At 37.8% G+C, this 27,036-nt stretch overlaps 2 protein-coding genes across 6 annotated transcripts in view; one reads left to right on the forward strand and one right to left on the reverse strand.

The window, feature by feature from the left end:
- The window catches only part of LOC108003259 (zwei Ig domain protein zig-8), a 28,260-nt gene extending 9,033 nt beyond the window's left edge, over positions 1-19,227 (forward strand). The window contains exons 1-7 of one of the 4 annotated variants that reach the window (XM_062076585.1): positions 2,805-3,651; positions 3,749-4,989; positions 7,433-7,599; positions 12,035-12,245; positions 15,007-15,134; positions 16,637-16,805; positions 18,767-19,227. In XM_062076585.1, the coding sequence (XP_061932569.1) occupies positions 7,522-7,599; positions 12,035-12,245; positions 15,007-15,134; positions 16,637-16,805; positions 18,767-18,873 (693 nt within the window). In that variant the 5' untranslated portion in view covers positions 2,805-3,651; positions 3,749-4,989; positions 7,433-7,521 and the 3' untranslated portion in view covers positions 18,874-19,227. Of the gene's footprint in view, positions 1-2,804; positions 4,990-7,432; positions 7,600-12,034; positions 12,246-15,006; positions 15,135-16,636; positions 16,806-18,766 lie in introns of those variants that run through there. The other 3 variants (XM_062076584.1, XM_028669442.2, XM_017065412.3) reach the window with 3 other exon arrangements.
- Positions 19,165-26,459, reverse strand: LOC108003234 (tubulin glycylase 3A-like). Of its 2 annotated transcripts, XM_062076579.1 has the most exons (12): positions 26,329-26,459; positions 24,826-25,288; positions 24,697-24,751; positions 24,125-24,521; positions 23,792-23,903; positions 23,365-23,576; positions 22,880-23,296; positions 22,613-22,820; positions 22,457-22,547; positions 22,129-22,326; positions 21,589-21,851; positions 19,165-20,524 (listed from the first exon to the last, which is right to left on the reverse strand). In XM_062076579.1, exons 3-12 carry the CDS (start codon positions 24,717-24,719, stop codon positions 20,187-20,189), a joined length of 2,259 nt encoding a protein of 752 aa, XP_061932563.1. In that variant the 5' UTR covers positions 24,720-24,751; positions 24,826-25,288; positions 26,329-26,459; the 3' UTR covers positions 19,165-20,186. The 2 variants fall into 2 exon arrangements, with proteins under 2 accessions (XP_061932563.1, XP_061932562.1); XM_062076578.1 differs by lacking the exon at positions 26,329-26,459 and having other exon boundaries at positions 24,826-26,293.
- Positions 26,460-27,036: the final 577 nt, after the last annotated feature.

A 27,036-nucleotide genomic window follows, 5' to 3' on the forward strand; every position in this document is an offset into this window, starting at 1 on the left:
ACTCATCTCATCATCACACCCTGTAGAATAAAAATCTCGATACACGAGAAACGTCGATTTTTTTCGATAGAGAAAATAAATATTTCCCTAGATTTCGTTTTTGTAAAACTGATTTTCGCGCACACAGTGAAATTAAGATCATAAATTGGATAATTTTCATCCTCCATCAATTCCAAGACGTAAAGAGTTCCGCTTAATATTCTACTAGAATGATTTGTTGAAAGGATGAATTGGAACGTTTTCTTCTTCTTTCGTTAGAAAAAAATAACTTGGATAAGTTGTAATTACGTTTCGAGGTTATATAAAATTCTCTGATAATGCGATTTGTGTAAACACTATACGCGATAACGCGAAAATAAAACGGTGGTAAGATTATCGAGGAGATATGCATTTTCCTTTGAAATTCTATTTTACTAAACGTTGAGCTTGTTGAAAAGGAGGAAAATCAGAGACGAGTGGCTTTTCACTGCCTCTTGAAACGATATCATCTTCCCAGGGATTAGTTTTTGTGTACAAAACTTGAACGTCCTGTAATAGGTTCGAAGCTATTAGAAATATTAAAAAAGGGGGAGGAAAAGAGGGAATGTAGTTGAAATTATGCCGGTTTTTCCTTTGTGGCCAGCTTTCAACTCGATTGATCCCTTTTAATAATTGTTCTCGAATCTCCTACATTATACCCGACTATTGTGCGGCCGTTAAAGAAAACGAGTTCCCCTTTAAATATCGATAAATAAGTAAAAGCGAACGAACGAAACATCGGCTGCTTCCCTCCCCCGAACAAAAGCGAATGGAAATAAAAATGAAACCCGGGAACCGGAGATAAAATATTTCTCTCTGTATGTAAACATTTTCCCCGTGGATTCGAATGAAAAATTCGAATAATCGATATTAGAATTACCGGCGTTACGTGTACGTTCGAGATACAAAAATATCCTCTTGAATCGCTCTCGATAACGTGGCAATCGCGATGGAGAATAATTTTCACTCTCGACGCGGTGTCCGTCTGCGAGAAACAATACTCTTGAGGGTGAATTCGCATATTCCTTGGAATCCTTTCGAGAGAGATTTTCGTCATTTTCGCAGGTGAAAATTGTTATTATAATTATTACAGTTCTTTCGATAAACTTTGTTTAAATATTCGTGTAAAAAAGAGTTAGAAATATTTGCCTTTCCTCGAAAAATCGGGTCTAAAAAATAATGGCGTTTAAACGTTTCGAAACGCGCACGAAAGAGAGAGAAGGCGCAAAGTTGAAAAGTGGATGATGGAAGATTATAAAATTTTTAAAGATGGAAGGGATATTTATATTACGATGGGCGAAGAATGTTGACGGACGTCGTGGATCGAGAAAGAGTTCCAAAAAGATACTCGAAAAGTGGAGGATGATTGGGGGGAGGAAAGAGGGGGGATGTGACATCTTACGTGGTGGCCGACCGCGTCACCGCGCCTCGAAGAGCTTGCTCCCCCTGGAAACTTCTCTGGCTCTGAACCAGTTACTTATTCAACCATCTTGCGACGCTAAATTTTTTCCCGCCCCGGATAAAGTTCGAGCGGAAAATCGGTCGTCGCTTGTCGCATCCGTTCGCGATTAAACTTTCATGGATATATCTTTTTGGATCAGTCGCGATTTTTTTGTTTTTCATTACATTTTAATAATAGTTGATCGATTGAGTTTTTTGTTTAATCAAGCTTTCATTTTGTTTCGTAATTACACGTTGTATATTTGTGTTTTTATTTCATCATAATCGTGCATGCAATATTGGCCGGTTAAATACTAAATAAATGAATATACGTTACGAATTCCCAGGTACGTATTGAATCGTTAAAATGTCAAATAAATTAATTATGTTGTTGAAAAAAAATTAATATTCGATTATGTGTATGTATATTTTCGACGTTAATAAATGTTCTACATACACTATATATATATATAAGATAATAAGTATATTAATTATTTCGAGCGACATTGTATTCGCGTGATCATATCCGTGGAAGGATATTTTTCCGGATGATACGATGTTATTTTTCTTGCGAAGATATTCCCGATAAAATTACGGAGGAGGCGAGGAGGGAAAAAAAAGAAGCGTTCCAAAGAGAGGAACAAAGATGGATTAGTAGATTCGAGCGCAAAATTAATTTCCGGCACAGCCGCTGGATTATAGATTATCCGATACTCGCTGCGAACTTATTCGACCTCTTTTCACCGGGAAAAAATCGTGGAATACAACCTATGTTGCTGGAATTTTCATTTTTTTTTTCCCCTTAGAAAAATCCTTCGAAATGAATACGTATTTTCCAAGAATCTCGTATAAACGATTTCGTTTTCGACGAAAAAATAAATAGATAAATAAATAAATGAAATGGATAAATTCATCGAAATTTAGAATGAAATCTTCGTTCGAAAGTTATTATAATTAACCCGTTACGAGATGCAGCGGTGAAATTTATCCACGGGAAGTTACCTTCAAGTGAATTCCATTGAACGAGAATTGAGCGAGTGGTGAAAGAGTTTCGTTCGTTTCAAGTTTCTTTCAAAATTTGCCACTTGCTTTACTCCATTAACTGTTCGAACTAGATTCGTAAGAAAGATCGAATGCGAAAGTCAGTCAGAACTCCATTCCAACATTTAATATCCGAGAATCGTTAGAATGAACGTAATAAAGCGACAAAAATAAATATCGCTGTATCTCGTTGTAATACCGTTAATACGAGAGACAAGACGGTTATACGACGAGTGTGTGAAGTCGAGACGTTTATTGGGAAAGTACCGCCATCTACCCGCGAAATTTTGAAATAAACTCGGTCAAACGCGACATTCGGTTGTAAACGGAGCGAAGGATAGAAGCAAAATAATTTTATTCGCGTGACTGCACAAATGTGTATCGCACAAGGTGAGGGGAAATTGAACGAAAATTCTGAATGTACGGCACATATCTGAACAGACTCGAAATAGAATAATTCGATCTAGAATCGGTTTAAAAGTGGAGGAGGAAAAAATTCAATCCTCCCGAAAGGTTGGTTGGTTAATGTCGCTCGTTCATCGAAACGCGGCCGAAAACTGCAAACGAGGAGAGGGGAGGCTCGTTCCAACCGGCGTGAAATGAATTTACGCGGCAGAGAGGGGATTGTATCTGAATTTTTGCCTCGCTCGGTGTTTCTGCTTTACCATTCGCGATTGGAGAGCTGAGAAATAAAGTTTCTCCAAAGAATCCTGACAAATTGGCCGAGGAAGAGGAAGAAGAAAAAGAAGAAGAAGAAGAAAAGCGAGCAGTTGTTGGAATCTGGCACAAGGCCGAGAATATTTTCGAGACAATGTGCAATTTTTGTTATTTGTGCGGAATTCGATATCGACAGAGAAATTCGTTACACGCTCGAAATGTGAATTTCATTAATTATTTTTTGGTAATTAGTCATTGTGCCACGGATTTAGTAATTTAATTAAATAACATGGGAACAAAAGTACTTGAATTTTTCGAACTTTTTGAATATTTAATGAGCGAGTACGTAGCGAATCGAAAGAATGGATACTGCAAGTGTCAAGTGCGAGAAATAAGAACGGAATGGAAAAATTTTACGCTTGTTGTAATAATTCGCTTCGAAATAATACCTATATACGCGAGTTGTAAATATATATCGATTCCTTCCCAACACAGGTGCTTATATAAATATTCGAAACGATCGAATAAATATCATTTACGGTTCGATTCGTTTGGATGGAGAACCATTTTTACGATGTCATGATTCTTCCAGTCTCTGTAATAATACCGTTTGGAGAAGTAACACATCCTACAACTACGGAACAGATCCTATAACTTGGTTGGAGAATAAATAAGGGAAAATACAATCGAATGGGGGGAGGATATCTACGATATTTTTAAATACCGTATAAATATATCCGAAGCGTCTTGCGGAGAAAGAAAGAGAAGGAGCGATGTATATCGGGTTTCTTTCTCGGGGATCAATGGCTGTGAAGCGAGAGGTGGGACGTGTATCTTGTACGACGCTCGGAGTGAACTCGTCTTAACCACTTCTAGGGCGGAAAGCTTCGAAGCGTAGTCTACGAGCGCACGGTCTAGTAAACTAACGAAAGAGAAGTTTCCACTGTGAAAGTGGTGCTCCACACGCGAATGATTTCGAAGAGGGGAGGTTCGCAAAGAAAAGCTTAGCATTCTTGTCCACGTTTCAACTTCGCTTTCCCCCATTGATCCACGGGCTCTTTTCAACGCGCGCGCCTCTCGATTTCCGTTTCTCGAAAAACCTTTGATCGGATTTTCGGGATCAAATATACGATTACGCTCATTCTTTTTCCAGAGGGAAACAAATGGATCCGCCCGGTATTCACGTATTATCCCGAAATCCCGATGTTTATTTAAATTTCACTTTATCCCGTTCCATTGATTCGCTCCTACCTCTACCCGGATCGATTTTATTGCCTCTAAACTTGGCGAGAGAGCGTAACGCTATGCCCCAACTTTCACGTTTCCAATTCCACTTTACAATTCGTTATAAATTCGAGAGGGGACGACCTCGAACGTTCTCCTAGCGTTGTTTGTATTCCATTCTCCGTTTTCGAAATATATTCGAAACAAGTGTTAATTCGTAATTGGATGTAAGAAAATATTTATGTATAAAGTTGTATCGATGAATATCGGCGAGCGATGATAATATCGCCAAGGTTTTTACTCGTTTTCGTTGAAAAAAAGTTGTTAACCTAACCTAACCTCGTATATAACCTAGATCGATTTTATTGGCTGGTTCAAAGTTTGCGAGATCGTAACGTTATGCGCAACTTTCATGCGCGTTCCAATTCCACTTTACAGTTCGTTATAACTTCGGTAGAGAGCGCTTCGTGTTTTCCTGCCATTGTTTATTTCCATTCTTCGTTTCGAAATTTGTGTTACGTGCGAATAATTGGTGCGGTGTTGAAATAATTATAAATAAAAATATATGAATATCGATTTAATAAACTAGAGCTGTTTTAAGAAAGAAACGTATGATTCTTCGATTTTTTTTAATATTCTCAAATTCGTTACAGTGAATCATATTATATTATTATTATTATTGATTATTTATTATTATTAATGAAATTAATGAGATCGGAAATTAAGCAAATTTTTGTCCGACATTAATTTATCCATATTAATTCTAACGTTTATATAAAATCAAAATTAAATAAAAATTTAATTGTTTAACTGAATTAATAATTTTTAATGATGAAATAAATAATTACGTGCGGAATATTAAAAATTAAATCTTAAAGTAATATGATAAATTTATACTAATATTATCGATTATATATTAAATAATATGAATAATAAGTTTTGAAAAATTAAAATTTAAGATTTTAATGTGACTTATTAAACAAAAAAAATTATATTATGGTTTTGAAATTAATTGTATTAATGACTTGTTGGATGACTTGTTATATATAAAATATAAAATTATTAAAAATAAAAAAATTTATTTAATAGATAACTCTGAAACAATGAATGAAAGTTTAATTCGGAAATTAATTCTAGTAAAAGATAAATATGAGCAACAGCGGTTAAACTCGATTTATAAATTAATTAGTTCTAATAAGATTTATATTAATAAAAAAAATTATAATTAAATATATTAAATTTGGAGTGAAATTTAAAATTAATAATTAATAATTATAATTTATGTTGGTAGAAATTAAAAAGTGAAAAACTAGGATTAGATACTCTACTATAAAAAATTAAATAAAATTATTAAGCCATTAAATGTTGAATCGTTAAAATCCACGATAAGAAATACTTGAGTTAAATCTATGTACGTAGAAAAGAAATAAAATAACGAAATATACACTATTGTTGGCGGCTTCTTCCCCCGCTGTATAATTCGAAAGGAACAATTTAAGGGTATCAAATGGGACGGAAAGAAAAGGAAAGTCGATCATTCGTGAACAATGGCACTCTATGGATGTTATTTCAGTAGAATAGGGGCAAAACAGGTCGATGTTGGGTAAACCCATTGGTCGCGTTACACGCTGTTACCCTCGCAAAACTGTTCTCTACTCGTCCCGATTCCCGATTCACCGCCAATGCGTATCTTTGGTTACTCGGTATTTCCATCCAACAAGTTTTCAAGTTTATTCGAAAAACGAGTTTATTCGCTCTTAATAATTCCCCAGTTATTCCCTGAAATTATTATTAAATTAATAAAACTCGCAAGTGAATAGTTCACGGAAATAATGTAAATAATAATAACTCGATAAATTAATATTCGAAATTCTCGATATCGTACAATACGACTTCGATTCAATTTTTCGCTATAAAATTCTAAAATATATATATTTGTGCAATTCGAATTTTCATTCTCTCTCTGTCTCTTTCTGTCTCATCAAAATCACCTTTCGAAAGATTCGAATCGATCGAATCGTTCATGATGTTACGTCGAATAGAGGCGATCACGATTCGTGTACATACAAAGAGAAACATTCGCAGTGCTCGTTGAATTCTATATATCGAGTTGATCTCGCGTGATGGAATACGCAGATTATGCGTATTCGTGCCGACAATCGACCTGAGGGTGTCTATGAAAAAAAAATATATTTTGAACGAATGCGGCTGGCACTCGTTACAATCTATTCTGTTCTCCGTATTCGAACTCTCTCTTTCGTTTCGTCGAAATGTTCGAATAGAACATTGCAGTCGGTTGGAAAATCGTATCGCGTCGCGAAAGATAACCGAATGAAAAAAATAAATAAATAAATAAAAGAGAAACGTAATCTCTTGGGATATGCGTAGAGATTCGATTTTCAATCGATGTTTAAACAAAATGAAAAAATAATTTTTCGCCAATAGAAAGGATACGTATTCCTGCCAGAGAATCTTATTATTATCGTAAGGAACGAAACATCGAAGGAAATCCGATCCGTTACCTTTTCTGGAACTTTTTACCTCTCGCGAATATGCTCGACGCGCATTTTAATCTCTTTGAAACTTCACGGCTTTTCAAAATGTCTTGCGTCCCATAGGACGCGCCCGTCTTTATGCAAACTCTCGAGAGATCGCTTAACTGAATAGCCAGCCAGTTAGCTCGAAATTATTCAATTCCGAATCTTCTTCTCGCCTCTTCCTTTTCTTTTCTTTTCTTTTCTTTTTCAACTGTTTTCGTTCTCGAACCGTCCAGCCGTCGTTTCAGTGAAGTTTCTTAAACGCCCTTTAAGCGACCTTTCGACGTAAATAAACGGAACGCGTATACAAACAGCCGTTGCGTTTCTTTCCTTCGTTCTATCTTTCTTTCTTTAACCAAGCAACCATATAAAAAGTAACGTTTGTTTCGACCGGTTATTCTTATTAATCGTTCAGCTCGCGTTGAGTAGATACATCTTTCGCAATCGAGAATTTAGAAGAAAATATTTGCAGAGAGGATGAAGAAAAAATATATTGAATTTTATCCGTGTTTCAGGTGGTATAGCGTCATGTATAAGAAATTTTCGAACCGACTTTCTGGAGGAGTGGCCAACTCCCGGCACAGGGCCCCATTTCGACACCTCGATGCAGTCGAACTTCACCGGGTTGGTGGGGAAAACCGTGCATCTGGTGTGCAAAGTGAAAAATCTCGGGAATCGTACGGTGAGTCTTTTCTTATTTTTTTTTTTTTATTCCTAAAAAATTGAGAATATCTTATATTTACGCAAACTTCGAATTAAATAATTGGAAATTATACGAGAGTCGAATAAAATTTCTCGATCTTATTCCACTTCGAATCGATCCGTGCATAGTTTTTAATTTTAACCAAAATTAAGAGAGAAAAAGAAAAATCTGAAGAAATTAACGATTAACTAGTAATCAATTGGAATATTATCTTCGATTTTTGAACTTGGGGCTTTCACAACTTCGAAAACCGACTCGTACGCTCGATGATGAATGTGCTTCGATTCGAAGCAAAAACAAACAAGCGGTTTCAAAGGCACGAGGTTGTAACACGTATATAATAACCACGACTGAAACAGGCTAAGAAAAGCTGCTGTTTGATACACCGCCAACGCTAATTGTGGTCTTCGTTAATAGCATAGAGGGAGCTAATCAACAGCAGTTCGACTTACAGCTCCCAGATGGAAGCAATTTCAATGGCGGCCGTGTCTTACCTGACGCACAAAAGCACAAATCCTCCTCCTTGTGTATACACAAATCCTTTCATTCAAAACTCTTCCCCTCTCTCTCTCTCTGTCTCCCTTTTATTTTAAACAAGGAATTAAATCAATTTGTCAAATGATCGAAACAAAAGGGTCGCTCCTCCGAAATATATAATTCGATTCACGAGACGAACGATTCAGTCCAGAGAGATTTCGAAAAAAAATTAACGAATATTCAGGGAATATTCTGTTCATGAAGATTGCGAAAAAATTACGTTATATTAAAATATTGAAGCGTAAAAAAAAAAAAATTAAAATTATAAACGTCAAACGTGTCTCGGTAAATATTTTCGTTTTGGATATCGTTAACAATGATACTGGAATTAGATATGATAATCGAGGAATCGACAAACAGAGATAATGACAACGATAAATAAATTACTATGCACGGGTATCTCTTGCACGAAAACTAATGCGCAAGTATAAAATAAACGGAAGTGAATATGAATATTAACGATTTCCAGGAAATGTATCGCGTATGTATGAAATCGTGATAACACGAATTTTCGTCCGTTTTTTTTCCTTCGATAATTCTAGAAATCCATTAGGTTAGCTTAATTAGAAATTCATTACTCTCGATTACGAGTATCATTTATTTCGGATAAACAAAATGAATAACGTGTAATTTTGTAATACGTTCTTAAAGAAAACGTGTAATTTATCCTCGTTAGAATAATTAACCGTTTTTCCGTTTAATTTTCGTTCAACGAGCCGATGATAAATAAAATTTCTTAATTTTATTTTTACATGTATAAACAGAATTATTATCTCGATTATCATCCTTGTTTATTAAGATATAGAGTTTAAAATATTATTCGCAGATCCTCAATTTCGAGATCCTCGATCGAAGGATCAATTCACGTCGACAATTTAAAAGGGAAGGGGAGGAGAAAGAAAAAAAATGGAGGAGAAAGAAATTTAAAGCGTTGAACAAACATCTATCGTTGAAATTCCTGCTGGATTACAACGTGACGCGACAAAACGTTCAGAGATCATTACACAGTAGCATGTTTCTCCTCGAATATCAGGAGAGTGCACGTATACGAACGCGTGTGTGCGCGAGAAGGATGTATACACGCACACACGTGCAGGAATAAGGATAGAAGACTCCCTTTTATCCGGACGAAGATCACCGGAGTCCTTATTTCCTCGAGATCTATCCACCTCCCCCCTCCTCGCCAATCCCATTTTCCCCCGCTGTCTACTTTCACGGTAAGAGGCACGGTAATCCCTGGGAGCGTCAATGGAAACGGAACTCGTGAGACGAGCATCCAACACTGACGTATTCTCAGTGGAAACGCGGCAACATCGCGATTCGACGTTTTCCATCGATCGTTTCTTCCCTTTAATCAAAATATACAAATCATCCTCTCCTCGCGAAAAAGTTTCACGTCGAAAGATTCACGTTGTCGACCCTAGATTCTCGTGGCAAAACGGGAAAATAAAGTTTAAGGAGAGGAAGGAAGGCACGAACGATAATCACAAAAATTCGCATCGCATCGTAGGCAGATTTCACTCTAGAATTTTTAGATTTCATCTCAGAACCACCTGTTACGTACACATTCATTAATCGTAAAATTATATTCCAATTAAATACTTGATTTGGTAAGGTATAAATTTCACAGAAATTTCACTAGAATAGTCGCCAACTGCAACACTGTTTATCTTTAATTTTTTATTGAAAGAATATAAATTTCACAAAAATTCTATCGATAGTTTCCAATTAAATTTTTTACGTCGAAGAAAACACATAGAATGATTTAAAAAGAGATCGCCCTTTAATTTTCTGAAACGATAATTTCTAATTGGATCAAGTCTGGCTTGATTAATTCGACTCTCTCCTTTGACTTGAATATTTCAATCAATTCTTTTTATCTACGTATTATACGAACGTAAGAATCGTAAAGAATAACGAAGAAGGACAGCTCATTTTGATGGACTATCGTTCCACTTATCTTTAATTTTGGTTTAGACAACGCCTAACGCATCCATGATCCCTGCATCGCGGAAGATATACGTGCATAGATTTTGGTTGAATCTCGCGAAACAATACCGCGGCTAATGCCGATGACACACCAGCGCCATCTCGAGAACTCGGAAACTCTCGCGAATGGAAGGTTGGTAGCGACCCACCTAGGACAATACCAGGTCTCCATGGTGACGTCACACTCTTGCCTGGAGTGACATCGTCATTATATGGGGAATTGGAACTGGTGGTGATGATGCGCGGAAAGGAAATAGCCTCGAAACGATCCTCCATGTGATCCTCGCCTTCCTCGCACTCTCCGATTCCAAGATTCTACTTGATCCGCGGAGAGAATCCGCATTCACTTACGTACTTTTTTATTTTTTTTTATCTTGGATTACTTCGACTTGGATTTATCAATAAACGAAATGATCGATAATTGTTCAAAGCTTTGTAAAGGCATTATCCCGAGTTGACTCGTGAAAATTTCATTTGATTGTTCGTTAAAAAATTATCGTATTAAATTTATTTGTTCGTTTTAAAAATTTTATATCAAAAACAAATGTTTAAATAATTCAACTCGGACCAATTTCAATTAGGTTTATTGTTAAGAAAAGATTTAAAAAACTAGTTCGATTATATATTAAATTAACAATCGAAACGAGTCATTTAATCTCGAGAATCTTTATCGAGAATAAAAATTTAATTCCTCATTCCGTCATTTATGCAGGGTGTTTATATTTAACTTCATTTGAAGTAATCAATTGTATATAAAAAAAATTTCAGTTTATAATTACTTTCATCGAGGGGCTCCGCTACGCAAGCGACATTGCAATACGGTCCTGCCTCGCGTCCAGCTGAGCGTTCTCGCTCTTTCGCCGTCTTGTTTTATCTAATGTAAACATAAAATGCTTATAAGTCGTTAATTAACTCTTATCGGATATATGTGCACACGAACTTTTTTCATCGTTCCAGAATCCACCTTCTAAAGGTGTCTCACATTTTTATAAACATAACATTTTCATAAACAATTAATTATTCTTTCTCAAAAATAAGAATCGATAATTTAACCGTTGGACGAAACGCGTTCAACTCTGTTAACCTTCAGGAAACAGAATCGAATTTCGCGAGGCAATTTTTAATTTTTATTCGAGAAAACCTCTATTCTTCGCATCATACGTGGTTTTCACATACGTAGATAGATTTCCATTTCGATTCTCTTATTATTATTATTATTATTATTATTATTATTATTATTACGTCACAAAGACTTCCCTCCCCCTTATTCACAATCGCTCGAAAATCGTATCGCAGAAATTCAATCCGTATCACGCGTCCTATCCCGAGATCGAGTAATATTAATTGCATTACGATTTTCCTTTCGTCCATTCGTTTGACGTGCGACAATTAAGGCCATCGCTGCGCACGATTCCAAGCAAACGGATTGCACTCGGCGTAATTACGTCCACAGTTTCATCGATATCGCCGCGAGCTTTAATCGATTTAAACGTATCGTTAAAGCGCGGACACGTATATACATATATATATATATACGCAGTGTATAACACGCGTCGTGATCGAGATTCTCCTTTTTTTTCTTTTTTTTCTCGTCGATTCGAGAGAGAGAGAGAGAGAGAGATATCGGAAAAATTGGAAATCCGACTTGACTGGTCTACTTTCTCCTCCCGTCGACAATTAAGAAGGGTGTTAAGACAATTAAGAAGGGTGTTAAGAATAGATGATATTCCCTTCTCATCCTACTCGAGGAAAATTATTATGGGGTGACGAGCGTTTTTCAGTTTTAAGCGTACGAGTCTCGCGATGGTCTCAATTTTGCTTCAACACAGAGAGGGGAATATCATTTGTTGGGGGGAGGAGAAAGTTTGTTTACAGTTTTTCGTTTCAGGTTTCCTGGGTGAGGCATCGAGACATACATCTATTGACGGTCGGCCGTTACACGTACACAAGCGACCAACGGTTCGAGGCGTTGCACCTTCCCCACGCCGAGGAATGGACGTTGAGAATACGATATCCTCAGAAGAAGGATTCCGGTATTTACGAGTGCCAAATATCAACGACACCGCCTATCGGCCATCCCGTTTACTTGACTATAGTCGGTAAGGAAGATTTTCGATGGAAAACTTTATCCTTCCCCGAGTTGAGGAAAAGTTTTTTTTCGCAAGTTCTCGAAAGAAGGAGGGCCATCGTCTATTCAACTATGGAGAAACGAGCTAGTTGGTTTAGTTAATCGTTGGAGTTTAATATGGAAATAAATTTATAAGAATGAGATAAAAAATAACTTTCAACTATTCCTAACTGTTTTCATGTATTCCCCCCCTCCTCTCCCAGTTTTATCGCGTAACTCGAGAACAGCCGTCCCTCGAAGTATCTCGAAATATCAAAATATTCGATTTGTTTGAATTTTCATATCGCGATGTTACCTTTGATGCTATTATGGACGTAACAATTCGATAGATTCAAACGTAAACTCATCACAAATATAAATATATGCCTTTCGTGAAATTCGAGGCGTGTCTGCTTTTTCGATCATCGATAAAAAAAAAAAGAAGAAGTTTAAAGAGAAATCGCGTAATAATTCATAGGGAGGCACAAAGGGGTACACCTCGATACAGATTCGCCATTCGACGAATTTTAAACGATCTTTTGAATTTGTTAAATATTCGAGGGGAAGAAAGAAACTACCTTTTACTCTTGTTTTGCCCTTTACGTGTAAATGGGCCTTTGTGAAAAAATTCAATTCGAAAGCGCGCGCAAAAGTGGAGGCTTCGCCCTTTGAAACGAAATTAACCGATATTTCCCCCCCTCTTTCTCGATCTTTCTTAAATCGAATTTCGTATTTCAAAAATTTCCCTTCTCCTTGATTAATTCCTCACCGAAACTATGTAATTCGAACTTGGAAAAAAGATACGATAAATTTCACGAAAATATATTTAAAAAAAGAATTTAGAAGAAGAAAATCTAAGTAACGAGAGCATTTTTCGTCGTTGGCAGAGAAGAAAACGAGCGTAAAGTATTTCTCGATCGATGCGTTTGAAATTAGAAGATAAATGTGTAGCGAGAGGATTAATCGAGGATACGCGGAAGATTTTACGCGAGCGTTACAAAGGCGGGTCTCGAAACGAGGCCGTCCGCGGCTCGTATATCCTAGCCGTTAATGACTGGTCCGATATCCTTCTCACCTTCTCGTACTATTAAACGAGGGAGAGAAAGATAGAGGGAGAGTGGGAGATCTTATCGCGCTGACTTGACCTGAAAACGCTTTGCCAACGTACGCTTTCGTATATTCTCTCTCGTCGTTCGATCCTTTTTCGATGTCTCGTTTTAAAAATGTTTTCCTTTCGATTCGAAATTCAAAAAGGAAAAAGAAACCGCGTGTTTTCACGCTGCTCCGTCGTTTCAGTTTAAATCCAAAATGTTAAAAATGAGAAAATACGGTTCAAACTTACGATTTAAAGGGTAAATATCAAACGAAAAATTCTGGTTGAACGAGGCCATTAAGCGGTGATCAACTATAGCTATAAAATAGTTCGAGCAAGTGATAAATAAAAATTGATATTTTAATCATAGGTATTTTAAATGGATATAATTTTTATTTATATTAGAAGAAGGGATGATAAAATCGTTGATCCCGAGGATCGAGGATCGAATTCAATATCGTTGATGAATCATTAGTGTTTAATAAAGTATACGTAAAGTATAGAATATATATTTTAAACAAAATATAATACCCATTCTTTCCACGTTTGAGATCAATAATCTGACGTCGAATATTGCTGATGGATCATTACATTGGAATGTACATTTCTGAAATCTGGCATCAAAGATCGAATACAATATTGCTGATGGATTATTAGTATGTTTAATAAAGAATATGTACATAGAATATACATTTTAAAAAATATAACCTATTCTCTCCACATTTGAGATCGATAATCTGACGTCGAATACAATATTGCTGATGGATCGATGATGAAAAATCTCTTGCTCGATCGTTTGAAAAAAAAGTTGTTTCAAGAAATTACAACGATAGATTATCAAAAGTAAAAATAATATTGATATAATTTCAATTATTATTTTGATCATCAAGGATCGTTTTATATTTTATTTCAGCATCTCGTGTGAACCCGCTGATGTTTTATTAATTCATCCGTTATATGTTTTCACTTGCCAGGCCACTCCCGTGCTTGTTTACATTAAAGAGAATTAGAGATAACAAAAATGTATGTGCTCGCGCGACATATATAAAAGAAATGTCGATTTTTATAACGTATCTATAAAAATCATCGAAATCCATCCTGATAAAGATTCCGACTTTTTCGAATCGTCATTATTTTTTATTCGGATTTATTGAACGAGTAACGAATAAAATACATTTAAAATTTATCGATCCAGGTGAATATATCTTACGAGACAGATTAATAATTGTTTTACCACGACAAAATTATAGATGAACCTACCGATCCATAAATTAAACTATAAATAAAATACGATCAAAGTTGTAAAAAATTATAACGACAAATATCAGAAATAAAAAACGATGTCGATATTATCTATATATAATTCTGATCGTCGCCAAAAAGAAAATTATAATCGTCAATTATTTTTTATTCGAATTTGTTAAATCAATAACGAATTACATACATAAATTACATAAATTAAATATAATAATATAAATTAAAAGAAAAATATACGTACATGTATATAAAAATTCTTGATCAAAGTTGTAAAAAATTATGACGACAGATAATCAAAAGTAAAAAACGATATTGATATTACATATTGTTTTCTGATTCTCGGGGATCACTTTTATGTTTTGTTCTTGAAAAAAATAAAAAAAAAGAAAAAACTTGGTTTCAGAACCGATCACCATCATCATAGGAGCGCCCGATCTGTTCGTGAACAAGGGTAGCACGATCAACCTAACCTGCGTGGTGAAGTACGCTCCGGAACCACCGCCCATGATGATCTGGAGTCACAACAGCGAGGTGGGTATAATCTCTCGAGACGGAATGGTGGGGGGTCGACGCTCTCGATTCGATTCGTCGAGGATAGCACGTGGGCAGGCCGCGTGTTTATTAATCCGGCAGTTCGTTTCTCGCTTCGTTCCCTTTCGCTCAAAGGAAATATTCTTTTCGCGAAACCTTGAAGAATACCTTTTGTACTCCTGTTTTATTACAATGCGAGAATCCGCTGGGTGGTGTTCGGTTTTCCATGTATAAATAAATGAGAAAGAAACAGGGCGCGGAGAGGAGATGATTGCGAAATTGTTTTCTTTTTCTTCTCTCTCTCTTTCTCTGTTTGTTCTCTCTTCGAGAAAGAAAGCGCGCGCGCATCAGCCACGCGTTTCATCCCGAAAATCGGGAGAAGTTACGCGGCTAATCTTCCCTGTTCTTCCAAAGGAATTGTTTTAATTTTAATTTTCTTTTTTCTCGATTATTATAAATTTCGAAGAGGAATTTATTTGTGTATTTGTGTTTAGTTCGAGTATGTATATAAACGCAACGAAGTAATAATTTCTTAATCAACAATTTGTCGAGCTTTTTATTTATTTAAGAAAAAGGTTCAACATTTGAGACTGAGAGCCAAGTTTAAGAATATTTTCCGTTACACTATACAAATACAATGAACATTAGGAATAATGAGAAATAATAATATTATTATTATTAACTTTATCTTAATTTACGTTGATATCGCGACGGTGGCGTTCAAAGGATTAATTTCAACGAAAGAGACGCATTAACGTCACAACAACAGTTTACAATTTCACGGTGGTTTGTAAAGCGCGGTCCGAAAAAAAAAATCAAGCTGTTCAAATTATATCACGAAACATTGCCATTGCCCCGGTCGAGTAAGGAAATAAATCCCGAGATAAATAAATCGTGAAATAGAGAGGGGGAGAGAAGTAGGTCAACGTATTATATTTGTGTAAAAAAAAAAAAAAACTCATATTTCTTCAAACGGACCCATCCTGTTGTTGTGGATTCTATTAAATCTGCTGATTGAAGGGTAAATACGATTCGGTTGTACAGTCGTATTTAGACCCCTTTGCACAAACGTACGTCCGCGTTAAATAACGCTCTTTTCCACGTCAAATCGAATAAAAAGGAAAGAAAAAAAAATCGTACATCTCCTGCGCTTCCATTCAACGAGCGCGACTTTATATTCCTTATATTCCACGGTTTACAAGTGTCTTCTCCCTCCCCTTCCGGAGAAGTAATCCGGACTTAATCCGGGGAAGGGAGGAGAGAGCCTTCTTCTTTCCTCCGACCGTTTGGTTTTCACGGTGAATCGAAGAATTTACCAGACTGCTTCAGAGTTGTAACGCAACCTCTTTATTTTTTAAAACCCCGTTCTATCTCATCGATTTCGATTCCGATGAAAAAGAATAAAGATGTGTGTGTGTGTTCGCGAAAGATCGAAGGGGAATCGACGAGAGGGGGAGGAAATGGGATGAGAAAAATAAAGATGTTTTTATCTCTCGGTGCAGGTAATTAACTTCGACTCGCCGCGGGGAGGTATTAGCCTGGTGACGGAGAAAGGGCCAGAAACGACGAGCCGTTTAATGATCCAGAAAGCGGTGATGACCGACTCTGGGATATACACCTGCGAGCCGAGCAACGCGAATCCGAACAGAATCAAGGTGCACGTTGTTGACGGTGAGTCGAACGTTTCCTTTTTAACGCGTCCAACCTAAAAATTTAATCTCTCGTTCAACGATGGGAACGTTGAATTCTTCTATCAGAAAAGTGGAAAAAGAAGAAGGAAAAGGTGAGAAAGGAATCCAAAAATGAGCGTGCATATTGATGACGATACTTGTACTCTACTTATTTTCGTGCTCGAGAGGAAAAAAAACTTTTTCTTTCTCATACTTCTTGAAAAAATGCATGGGACGATCATTGTACGACGCGTTCGAAGTAAAAAAAAGAATTTTTCCACGATGCGATCGTATTATCATAGAAGAGAAAATTTCACGATGCATACGTCACGTGTATAATATACGGAGAAATCCGATCGTATATCGCCGTGCGGTTGAATATCTACGTGGCGCGTGCGTCCACGTAATCGTTGGAACTAGGAATTCTTGTACGTTCGCGCCGATCGCAGAATATGAAATCTCCCCGTGAGTTTCGCGTACATTCTCGTCGAGTTAAAGAAGGAAAAAAAACCTTTCCGCGACGCGATCGTATGCGTCGATTATCGTAGAAGAGAAAATTTCACGATACATGCGTCACGATACATGTTATAAATATGGGGAAGTGATCACGACGTAGATAGAAAATCCCTAGGACGCGTACGTTCCCCGTGACCGTCGTAAAATAGAAAAATCCTCGCTAAAATAGAACGATCCTCAGCATAGAATAGAAAATCCCCATGATCCGATCATGTATCGCCATGGAATCGAAAAATCCGCCATGACGCGTACATCCACGTCACGGAATAAGAGATCCTCCCATGACCGTCATAAAACAGAAAAATCCTCGCTATACGATCCTTAACTAGCATAGAATAGGAAATTCTCTTCATCCGATCGTATTGTATCACCGTAGAAGATATGCACGATACGTTCACGTCGACCGCCACGATGCAAAAAATCCCCCCACCACAACCAGTCATAAAGTAAACCGAAATTCACGCGATGCGATCTGCACTCGTGTTCGTCGACAGTGGAAAATATCCGCGCGTACGTCCACTGTGAGAATCGCCCTATTTTTCCAGTTGATCGAAATTCCTTTTTCGTCTCCTCGAAAACTCTCTTCTCTCGTTCTGAAGACGACGAAAGAGACGAAAGAAAGACGCGCTCTAGAATCGACGTTTTTTTGTCCGGATCGATCCGAGCAAAGAGTGGGGAGCGGAGACGCTTAGAATTTAAAAATTCGTAAAGAGGCGTTACGTCGACACGAGTCTCGACGAGTGGATACGAAGGCGCGAAGTTGACACGGTTGCCAACTCTAGTAGCAACAGCGCAGAGAGAGAGAGAGGAACGAGCTTAAACGCGTCGCGTGGTTTCACGTTTCATCGTGGTTCTGTTTCGCTTTCTCTCTCTCTCTACCTCTCGAACAAAAAATTATTACAAACCGGAACGAAATACCTCCTACCAAACTTGCTTTTATTTATCTACTTACTTATATTTTCCCACCTCCGAAACGAGCAGAAATTTCAGAAAATAGATCGAGAGAGAACAAGATCGTTTTATTCGGTAAATTATCAACGGTCCTAGCTTATCAACCTCTCCCGGAGCCGAGAACGATGGCGATGGTGGATAATTCGAAATAAGTTAAGCCCGAGTTTCCGGCTGGTTATTTATCAACTTCAAGCGTTAATTGCTCGGTACAATGGGTCGCGATACACACCCCTTACCTGACGCGAATGCGGATCGATGCGACACGTCGGTCGGCGTGCGACGGCCGGTGATTTATCACCGTCATCAGCGAAACGTCTGCTCCCTTGTTCTTTCCCTTGATCGTTCCCTCTCGAATCGAACCCCTTCTTGTTTTATTATATATATATATATATAATATTTGAAATCACGAGAGAAGAACGTTGCTTGAAAATGAATAAATAAGATCGAATAGATTAAATAAAGGAATAACGGAGGGGAAACGATTGTGTGTTGCAGAGGAAAGGCCGGCAGCCATGCATCACGGAGATGGAAGTTCGTCGTACGCCGAGACACTGCCAATGTGTTTTATAATTTTAATAGTAGCCAACGTAATATTTGTATAAGGGGGTATATATAGAGGATCGGGGGATATTAAAGGGGGGGGAGAAGAGAATTTTTACCCGGGATTTTCACGCGGTTTCGAATGGATTCGCACTGCCTCTATTAACGATCCGATAACATTCGTTCGGATATAAATATTTGCGCAGGGTAAAAACCGGATAATTACCTACATTTACATTCAATTTCCGTGACCAAAGAGTTTTCGATATATCAGCACGGCACAATAATCGATAAAAGCGTAGTATTTTGTTAAGATATATCATCAAGGGCGAATAACGTACCGACGTCAAAAATTTATTGTATTATTTGTAAATAAATTTATTGTATGTACATATCAATAAAAACGATTGTCTTTACCTTTTTTTTTTTTTGACTTCTCTTTCTCTAAATATTATCCGAGGGGAACAAATTTATAAATATATATATATATATATTTCTCTTTACCGAATTACCCAAAAGTTAGCCGATAAACGCAAAAAAATTTTTTTTTTTTTTCATGTTTCCCAAATGTTTCATTTCAAATTATTCATAAATTATTTAGAAAAATGTAGAAACGATTTTCATCGTATGGTAAAATTATTCGATACAAAAAAAGAAAAAAGAAAAAAAAAATGACCGGTGTATGTGTATAATAAACTACTAGAAAATTCGTTTCTATTTCGCACCATGAATAGAACGAAAGAAGAAATCGGAAAAAAAGAAAAAAAAGTGGACTTTACTTTTCAGCTTTCCACGATCACGTTTTCAGTCGAAGAAACGATGACATAGCGACGATACTGCTAACGACACCGTCGATTACTTTTATCTCTCGTTATGTTCTCGTGCGTCAATTAACGGTGCAACTCGCATACCCCGCATATACGCGCTAAAACACGCGGTTAAACGGAGGTAGAAGCCGGGAGAAAATCGTGGTCCAACGAGATACGCTCCTCTCTCGAGCGGCGGATACAGGAGGGAAATTTTTTGTTTTACGAATTTCGTGTCCTTTAACGACGACGAAATTTGCCGCCAAGGTGAGAATATAACGCGATTCCCGATTCTTCGGGGAAGAGAGAATTCCATCTCCTCCTCCTCCAACTGGTCGGGCGCAAAGGTTGAACGCGTGCGCCTACCAGAACCGTTTTCGATGTTCGACCTTCCCCGCGAAAAACTGGGTCGTCCCGACTTTAAAACGACTGTTCCACGTTTCCCCGTATCGAGGTTGCAGAGTTCACCGTCCCCTTTATTCACTTAAAGTTGGAAAAGGCGATTTCTCGTGGCCGGATTCCCCGATTAAACGATCGGACGAATGCATCGGCGGTAACGATGGGAATATTCAGTTGGCCGCTGTACACCGAGCCGTGTTCAAATAGTCGATAAAGTCGACTATTTTCGGCTCCCTTAGGCGCGGAATCATCGGCGGGGCGGTCCACGCGCGTTGCTGTTGCGTTTGCTGTTGCTGCTGCTGCTGCTGCTGCTGCTGCTGCTGCGACTTCGCCCAACCGTTCTTCTTTTTCTTATCTCGCTTCCGCGGATGCTCGACCAGCGTTATCGATTTGCCGAACACGAAGAGGCAGGGGCCGAGATAAGGTCGGAAATCGGGTATATTTTGTTTGTAGATCAGGGTGAAACCGCCCGTGTCCGCGTCTGGATTCAACGGTATGTCCATCACCACTGAAATTAATCGTAAAATTAATCTCCTTCTTCTCGCGTTTCTTCCGGAAACGTATCTTGAGAAAAAATATTTTCTGATTTTAAAGCGAAAATTTACAACGAAAACGATGATGTCGAATGAATGGAATCTTCCTCTTTAAAACGTTTTTCGATTCATCTCGATATCGCGTAAAGGGAAGAATAGTTTTTAATCGTTTGGCTTAAACCTAATCAAATTCTATTAAAATTAGAAAAACTTTGAATCGCTGTAACTCTGAACGTAACAATTTCCGGTGAACGAATGAAAGATCGTTAGAACCGCGGAACTTTGCGCTTTAAAATGCTTTTCGATTCATCTCGATACGATTTTCGGTTCCTGAGATATCATCGCGTAAAGAGAAGAGTAATTTTTAATCGTTTGGCTTAAACCTGATAAAATTCTATTAAAATTAGAAAAACTTTGAATCGCTGTAACTCCAAATGTAACAATTTCCGGTGAACGAATAAAAGATCGTTAGAACCGCGGAACTTTGCGCTTTAAAATGCTTTTCGATTCATCTCGATACGATTTTCGGTTGTCGAGATATCGTCGCGTAAAGAGAAGAGTAATTTTTAATCGTTTACTATCTTCGTTCTCGTCGGATCTATCGCTCGCACCTAGCCTCACTGACTTATCTCACACGGACAAGCGATAAAAGCGATTTCTGGAAAAGCGTATTTATATATTTTTATAAGTCACCGAGTTCATAAACTTTGAATCTTCATATCTCGGCAACCGATCGAGATATCGAGATAATTCAAAAAATGATTTAAAGAGTATGGTTTCCTCTATTTTCTGGACAATTTTTGAGCGACGAAATTTCAAGTGTAACGGAGACTTGACGTTTCTAGTTGTTTAATCGAAACACGGGAACTGGAATCGATTGCTAAACGTTTCGAAAGCTCGTTCGAGTATTCGCAAGGAGATCGAAATATATCGTCCCGCTCACTTGTCCCGGCCACTACAAACTTTCATCCACGTACTCTCGGTTTCTGACAACTTGCTTCCGTCTACATCGCGCTCTGTAGAATCGTGGTTTGCTAACCTTTCACCAGGCTTTCGAGAACGTTGGAATAGAGGCGCTTGGTATTTCTCGAGCTGGGCGGGTGCATCCGGGGATTCGTGTTGATCTCGATTAACCAGACCGAGAGATCCTCCATCACCATAAAATCGGCTCCGTACAGCTCGAAGCTGCACCTCCGCCTGTCCATGTGCTCTTGGGAGGCCAGCATCGTAAGAATTATTGCCTCCGACATTTTTGGATATATATTGTCGTAATACGGCTCCCCGCTAAGCCCCAAGTTTTGCCTGCAAGTGAAGATTAATTTTATCAACGCTTTTATTAAATTTTTAACGTCATAACGTTACTTTCGAAAACTCCCCCGAGTGCTTTTCGTACTTTAGAAGAACAGAGGGCGTTTTATACGAATATATAAGTTGACGATTTTACATAAATTTTGATATTATCCCTCGTGAAAATAATAGAGAGACCGTGTATGGGAGCATCGCCCTTTCGAATAAAACGCCATCGAGCGAAAAAAGAAAAAGCAGAGAGTCATGCTTCGCGCAACGAAGAGAGATTTACTTTAAATATTCGTTCAGCTTCTCGCAGTCCCATCCTTGATCACGAATCGTTTTTACGACTTCCTCCGGATTTCCACGTTTCCTTCGCCTTCTCCTCTCCTCGTCGTACTTCTCCTGAATTGCGGTATTGCAGATGTGAATCGCCTCGTGATAGGTCGAGAAAGTGTAGGGTTTCGAGCTGAATCGAAGTAGCCCCTCCCTGGAATATAAGGAGAGGAAATAGGGAAAATTCTTTCCATCTCTCTCTCTGTCCACCAAGTATGTTTACAGCCTGATTTGACTGATCTTCTCAAGCTAATTTTTTTTTCAAACAGAATGAAATCAATTACTTGAATATCCATATGGTGAGAGGGAAGGTGTTCGTGACCAAGAACCACTGCCTTATATCAAATTTCGTATCGTGAACGAGCAAAGGATGTTCTGAAATCAAAGTAGAAAAGGAGGAAGGTGTTGAGGAGGAAAACTTTGCTTCACCCATGCCTTACCTATGTACTTCTGAACGATGAAGTAATCCTTGGGCCGACTTTTTATCTTGCGAAATATATCCTTCAAGTTGTGAGATATGCTGATCCCCGTGCCGCAACAAAGCTCGCTCGGCTTCAAGATCCACATGTTCCTCATCCCGTTGAGCTCGTATTGCGGGTCGACCTCCTTCATTTTGGCCAATATCGAGCTCGCCATCTCCACGTACTTCTACGAAAACAACGAAGGGGGAAGATCGGTCGACGTTTAAAAAATTTTTGGGGGCGCACTTGTATCTGATCTTGATACTTCTCGTTGATCTCGATCCCGGCACCCTCGTGCACGGCCGCCATATAGTCGTCCAGAAAGGAGTTCCACTCCTCCTCGGTGAACTCGGTCACGATGTCCTCGTCGATGTTCTGGTGATTCTCGCACGCGACGAACTCCTCGCACCGCTTCATGGCGAACTCGAGGCGGTTCATGAGGATCGGCCGGTGGCCGCACAAGTTGCAGCAGCTCTGGTCGGTGCAGCAGTCTTGCATCTTCTCGACGAACCATTTCAAGAGGCCCGCGGCCGCTGTCAGGCGGAAGTCCTCGAGGAAGATCTTCGGCTCCCTGCTCAGGTTGTAACTTCTCGGGAACAAAACGGAGGACACGTCCTTCTCGTACAACCAGTGCGCGTCCTCCAACAAACGAGCCATTCCTAGCTACACGCACACGTTATTTCGATATTTTTAAACGGGTTCTCGAGAAAAATTTTCGGCACAAGGGCAACCTTGGACGTGTAGACGGAAGGTTTTTGGTATCTGTTGAGGACCGTGTTGCTGCTAAGGCTGCGATGCCAGTCGACGAAGTCGTTTCGACAGTCCCATATGAAGTCTGGCGATCTGTGGCGTAGCAGAGCGAAAATTATCGCCCTCTCGTTCAAGGAACCGTCCGATTGCGTCAAGTCGCCCAAAGATTTAGCCTCCAAGCTTGCCACGCTGCCTGGAAGCATCGGTGGCGTTCATTTCCTCGGTTTAAAAATTGGTAAATAAATTTTTAGCTTTTTTACGAACTACTATTCACGTTTCTACGAGGGGAATTAAAAAACGAGCGAAATTATAAGATATATGTATATATATATCGTTGATATTTTTAATCAAAGAGAGTAGAATTTTAAAAAAGGAAAAGATTTAATTAAGAAACGGCGGGGAACTAACCGTAAGGTAAATTTCTCGTTTTTGTTGCCTCGTATTTTTGCACCCAACCTCTCTTCTCCAGGGCTTCCTTCAATTTCGGTAATTCGCCTCGTATCAAAAATATTTTGTGTCTCTGGAACATTACGCGATCCTTGGAAGAAATCCTCGAAAGAAAATCGCGCGGAATTCGAGCGATCAATCTCCAAAATAATATCCCAATTTTTCCAACTCTTATTTAAAACGCACACTTAAATTAACCTTTAATATTTGTATATTACGTATAATTATATTATTATAATATATATATATAATTATACAATTATATTATTACAATTTATATATAACAACGTATACCTTGATGGCTCTAACGACTTTCGTTTTAATTTTCCGGTAACGTTCCTTCTTCTCCCACTTAACTTTACAGCAGTCCTCGTCCTTGCCAACCATGGCGCCTCTGTAGCTCTCGTTCATCACGTCCAAGTTGCCGTCGAATATGTCACGGGGGCAGCACGAGCACGTGTCCATGTACGATTTGGGGAACGAGTTGCAGTCAAGTTGCGGCAGGCTGTTGACGACGCAGATCTCGCTCTCGGAGGATGTCCATTTCGTGCACATCTTGGTCCAGTCGACCCTATTGTACGGATTCACCGGGCTCTCCTTCTTCTCCAGGATGAAAGAAGCGCTGTAGGTCTTGTCCTCGTTCATCGTGCACTCCGTCACGCCCGCCGAGTCTTTCGTACTCTTGATATCCCTTGACCGGTGAATGTAAAACATTCTAATTTATCATTACACGCGACCGTACTATTCGCATTCGATTTCACTTTTTATTTTTTTTTGAAAGAGATAGTAGTTGGAAAAAAATAGGGGAGTAGTTGGTTTTAGATTTTTTGATGCAGTTTTTTTTTTTTCTTTTAATTCTTACGTACTTTGAATCGAGCGGTAAATCCATAGTCGCTTCGAAAATTATTTTATTGTCATTTCCTGGAAAAATATCCACGATTAATCGCATGTGGAGAGAGAGAGAGAATAATACAAATATTTGTCGACTTTCTTACAGTTTAAACGCCTCGTGGATGAAGCGAGAAAGGGTAAATCGATCAATCTGCTTGTTTAATCCGGCCTCCTTATTGTCCGGCGAGCTTAATCGCCCAAGTAATTAATCTTTTATGCCACGAAACTTTGGAGAAACTGGTTTTTTTGCCCTTTATTCAAGGATCAAGCGTTAATTTAAACACCTCTATGTATCCTTCCTTTTTTGATTCGTGAAAGGAAATTCATAATACCTGAATTACTATAAAAGAACAGAAGAAAAAAAAAAAAAAAGAAAAAACTACTTGCCTCGTTTCGAAAGAAGAGTTATCTTTTTTATATATATATATATATATCGGGCTATAAGGGCTCCAATCTCTCTTTCTAAAAAGGACAAATAATGAAATTGTATCGATATTTAATTGTAACCACCATCGAGATATATATTCCTCTTGACACGGTCATTACATATGTGTAAATTTAATTATTCTGAAAATAATTAATTTATTACGGTATAAACACACAAAGGTAGATTAATAGAAATTTGTAATATAATAAATTTGCCCGAATAGTTGGACGCGTTATTCTCCTCTCTGTCGTTTACATTCATAATGTGAAATATGAAAATTATATCGTTTACGTATGAAACGTAAAACGATTAATTCATACACGAGTGATAAGATGTAAATATTCATCGGATTTTTTGCTCGAGCTAAATTAAAGGAAAGGGGGGAAAAGGATGATTTTTCATCTTTAAATAAACGATGCGTGATAATAAGGTAAACACGTGTTAAAAAATTTCCCTTTACATGTATCGACACTCTCAAGGTGTTATACTTGCCACATTTATTCTCATTTGCAGTAATGGGGACGAACGGGATTCGAAAATATAACCTTCATTTTATCGTTCGAAAATTGTTATTATCTATTCTTCCTTCAATAGTGATAAATAATCGGTGGAAATTTTTGGAGAGAAATTTTCTGCTTATTCTATTCCCGTACAAATGTATGCGCAACCGGCGAAAAAGGTTTTGTTAAATTTTTGCAATTTTTGACCGCACGTTCGACTTCATTGATTTTTTTTTTTTTTTTAATCGTGATCTCGTGATTTTTTAACCCGTTTGTGGAATTTTTCGTGATAGATCAATCCATTTAATCCAAGGTTAAACTCGAAATTTTATTTCATGATTCTTCTATTCCAAACGTTTTTGATGTCTATTATTAGCTATGGATTTTTTTTTTCAATGTGTCAAATGTCAGACATGTTGCATTTACCCGATCCTTCTTTTTTTTTCCTCTCTATCTCAACGTCTATGCACATACGTATAGGACACTAAATTATTTACACGCAATTTTCTAACCTAAGCAATAACGTTGTAAATCATGCTACGTATATATAAGATCAAACGAGGAAAGAACAAAAATTTTGACGATGTACATAACGGACGCGAAACTTACACTAAATATTACGTGAAATATACTCATATAGGTGTGTGTACGACTGTATGTATCGCAAAACGTATACGTACATGTACATATACATATATAGGGAACGATATCCATGAACGTAGCTATTCCTCGAGTGAAATATTTTGCGTATCGATATCGCGACTGCAGCAAACTTCAGTGTGTACTTCAGTGGAACGTACGTTTAGTGACGTGACGAGGCTTTCGTGTGTTCTTTTACTCGTTTCGTAATAAAATAATAATAATAATAATAATAATTTCAATATTCATCAAAGTAATCGAGAAAAATGTATAGTCGCTCGTGCATTTATCGATAAAATACGAATAGAGAATATTTCCAGGTTTTAAATCGTGAACACGAGAAACTTTTTCGCGTATTCGTTTTTGATCGAGTGTCGAGTGCAATTCGATAAGGATCCATAAATTTCACACATTCGTCTAACATTTCGTTGCGGTCTTATTAAAATCCAGATTGAATTCAATACCGAATAATTTTACTCGCTGCGCACATCGCTGTAAATTTGAAACGATATTTTAAGACCTCGCTCTTCCCTTTAACATCGATAAAAATTACCGTATTACCGATTTATTGAAACGCGATATAATTGTTTGGAAAATTTATGTAACATTATCGTACGTTTTATCTATTTGACGAATGATTATTTTATTTTCGAATTATTTTTTCAAATTTCGAGGCACACTTTGCTCTGTAAATCGCTTAATTTACATAATATGCAAAAAAAAGCCAGATATTCGAAAATGCAAATATA

This window comes from Apis cerana, linkage group LG6 (assembly GCF_029169275.1).
Source record: "Apis cerana isolate GH-2021 linkage group LG6, AcerK_1.0, whole genome shotgun sequence".
Classification (NCBI taxonomy): domain Eukaryota; kingdom Metazoa; phylum Arthropoda; class Insecta; order Hymenoptera; family Apidae; genus Apis; species Apis cerana.

Coding starts and splice junctions, on each gene's coding strand:
- LOC108003234 (XM_062076579.1), bottom strand. CDS start 24,719: ATGGATTTACCGCTCGATTCAAA. Junction 22,821..22,879: donor AGTATCAAGATCAGATACAA/GTGCGCCCCCAA, acceptor TTGTTTTCGTAG/AAGTACGTGGAGATGGCGAG. Junction 20,525..21,588: donor TCTCGAAAGCCTGGTGAAAG/GTTAGCAAACCA, acceptor GATTAATTTCAG/TGGTGATGGACATACCGTTG.